This window comes from Lactuca sativa, chromosome 5 (assembly GCF_002870075.4).
Source record: "Lactuca sativa cultivar Salinas chromosome 5, Lsat_Salinas_v11, whole genome shotgun sequence".
Lineage (NCBI taxonomy): Eukaryota > Viridiplantae > Streptophyta > Magnoliopsida > Asterales > Asteraceae > Lactuca > Lactuca sativa.
The window spans coordinates 354,311,372-354,314,348 of record NC_056627.2 but is presented as its reverse complement, the minus strand read 5'-3'; the positions used below and the strand labels follow the sequence as shown (position 1 = coordinate 354,314,348).

General features: G+C 29.5%; 1 protein-coding gene across 1 annotated transcript; it reads left to right on the top strand.

The window, feature by feature from the left end:
* Nucleotides 1-1,072: 1,072 nt before the first annotated feature.
* On the top strand, nt 1,073-2,041 carry LOC111903533 (chaperone protein dnaJ 20, chloroplastic). The gene has a single exon (XM_023899309.3). It carries the CDS (start codon nt 1,137-1,139, stop codon nt 1,770-1,772), a length of 636 nt encoding a protein of 211 aa, XP_023755077.1. The 5' UTR covers nt 1,073-1,136; the 3' UTR covers nt 1,773-2,041.
* The last annotated feature ends 936 nt before the right edge of the window (nt 2,042-2,977 follow it).

Here is a 2,977-nt window from a genome sequence, read left to right as displayed (position 1 = left end):
GGAAGAAGACGATCGGCTGTAGAGAGGGAGAAGAAAGGATACGTGTGGTGGTGGCATAGGGTTTTAAATAAATAAACAAATTTACCTAAATTAACGGGATTAATGATTTCACTATTTAATTACCAAAATTAATTAATAGTTAAGATTACAATTTTAACCATATCAAATTTTTTGAAATAATTGGTTTATATTAAACATTTGTGTGCATATAGGATTGATTCTGGACCAATCTTTTAGTTATTTTAAAAAAATAATTAATGCATATTACATGTTGAAGATATAATGAATATTAATTAAATCTTCAACATTTAATATGCATTAATTACTTTCTTAAAATAACTAAAATAATTTGTCCATAATCAATTTTACATGCACACAATATATAGTAGAAACATTTGAAACTATATATATATATATATACACACACACACGAGTAGGTTCATGCGAAAACATAAATACTTTGTGAAAATGCAAAAATAAATTTTATCTTATAAAAATCAAACACATATATTTTAGAAATTAAATTTATTAACAATAATTAAAGATAATAATTTTACATGAGAAAGTGTTATAGTAATACAAATTCAAAATTGGTTTTAAAAACCGTTTCTTTTTAAAAAAGGTTAACTATGATAGTGAGTTTTATAACAAAAGTTATTTAATGAGTTTTATAACAAAAGTTATTTACTAAATAAAAATTAATAAAAACGATATATATATATATATATATATATATATATATATATATATATATATATATATATATATATATATATATATATATATATATATATATATATATATATATATATATATATTGAAAGGTTAAAGATTAAAGGTCCCATAATAATAAGATTACTTTACTAAGAAAACACATAAAGTACAACCATTTTCACAATTATTGTAGTGTTTGCAAGCAAACAAATAATAATTAGTTATTTTACTATATTTAAAAAGTATTTTGATGTATTTGTCTATTAGATACAGTGATGCATTGATCCTGATTATAAAATCAGACTAACATTTTATGCACTTTTTTTTTATAGTCGAGTACGTTTTTACCTTTCTCTTCCACTATATATTCACACACAAACTCTACTTTTTCCACGATTCAACAAACAAAAATTCAAAAGAGCATGATCAACTCTAAACCCCTTTCTTCACGAACCCAAACTCGCTTTCATTGCCCCTCAAATTCATACAAAACTTCATTCATCACATCTTCATCGCATATTTCCTTCAGTTTCAGAAATACCCATCTCAAAAACCCCGTAATATCAATCAGGACTACCCGTAACTCACCACCCAAATCCGCCGCCACCAACCAGTTGTACACACCGTCGCCGGAGGAAACCTTGTATGACTTGCTGGGCATACCAGAGAGCGGGACACTCTCCGAAATCAAACGAGCGTACAAGCAAATGGCGTTGAAGTACCACCCGGACGTATCGCCGCCGGATCGGGCCGACGAGAATACGATGAGGTTTATTAAGGTCCAGGAAGCGTACGAGACGTTATCCGACCCGGATGCTCGAGCTCTGTATGATAATACCATGGCGAAGGGATTGCCCTCGGCTTTCTCCGGGAAGAAAGGGTCCCGGTTTGAGGTGAGATCGGAGGAGAAAACACGGTGGAAACAGTCGTGGCAAGAGCAGGTGGTGGAGCTGAAACGGAGGAGGACGGTGGATCAGGGAGGGAGGAAGTCGTGGGCATCCCGGATCCGAAAGCAACGGAGTGAAACATGGGCCCATGGGGCGGACCCGGGTCAATAAGGGTCTATTTGGCTATCGGAAAACTAAATATTAAGGATCATTGAAAATTCTCAAAGAAGTTATGTTCAATAGAAATTATGTAAAATGTGATAAAGATGATAGGGATTGTTACTATAACAATAATACAGTTTTGACATAAATTATGTGGGATGATAATGATAATTGTTATATTATTATAACAATTTGGATTTTGTTTGTCGAGCGTTGCAGCCACTTCAATCCGTTTTGTAGTTTGAATTTTGAGGATTATGTTGATAAAAGTTTGATATCGTTGTATTTGTTGGTTAATAAATATAAAATGTATGTATATAAACTATCAAATGAAAACATATTATATATGAACAAATTTATATGTAGGAAACGTACCTAAAAATAAACAAAGATTTAAAAAAAAATTAGAATTTATATGTACATAAAAATAAATAAGTAATTTTTTTTAAGTTAACGAATGGAAGCTTGAATAATAAAAAAACTGTATTATATATGACTCGATTCATAAGTAAGAAACGTAAATAAAAACAAGCAAAAAAACATTAAAAAAATTTACGTCGAAACGCGGACAAACTCGAATTTATACCAAAATATATGTGTTCATGGATGGTTAACCGAACCGAAATTACATTTCGGAAGTTTAACCTGAACTAATATCATAAACCTAAATCTAAAAAACTGGTTAACCGGATTTTAGTTAACCTCTTTTTCTGACTTGGTGATCTGGTTAACCAATTACTTGTTTACAAATTAGTAAACATGTTTAAAAACTTTACATTCTATTTTCGTTAGTTTTTTTTATTTATGTTGAATATGAATGATAAACTGAAAGTTTTTTTTTTCTTTTAAATGGAGTACGAATCTCATTAAAAATAAAGAGTTGTCATAAATATTATATAATAAACCATTCGACCATTAACCAAAAGAATTGGATGAATATACACTGGTTAATAAATATGTTAGTTGTTAATTGAAATAGACTGCTAATTAAAAATAATAATTATTAAATAACATCACCAATTTCTAATGAATAGTAATATGATAATAAATTTGGATGCTAAACCTACGTGGCCTTGTAAAAAAAATAAATTAATTTTGTTTTATAGGTTAACCACCTGTGGCAAAAATCATTTGTGGCAAAAATCATGAACCGTAATCAAACCGAAAGACAAAACTTTTTACCGGTTTTGTTAACCAAGCTGAAAAATGTCGAA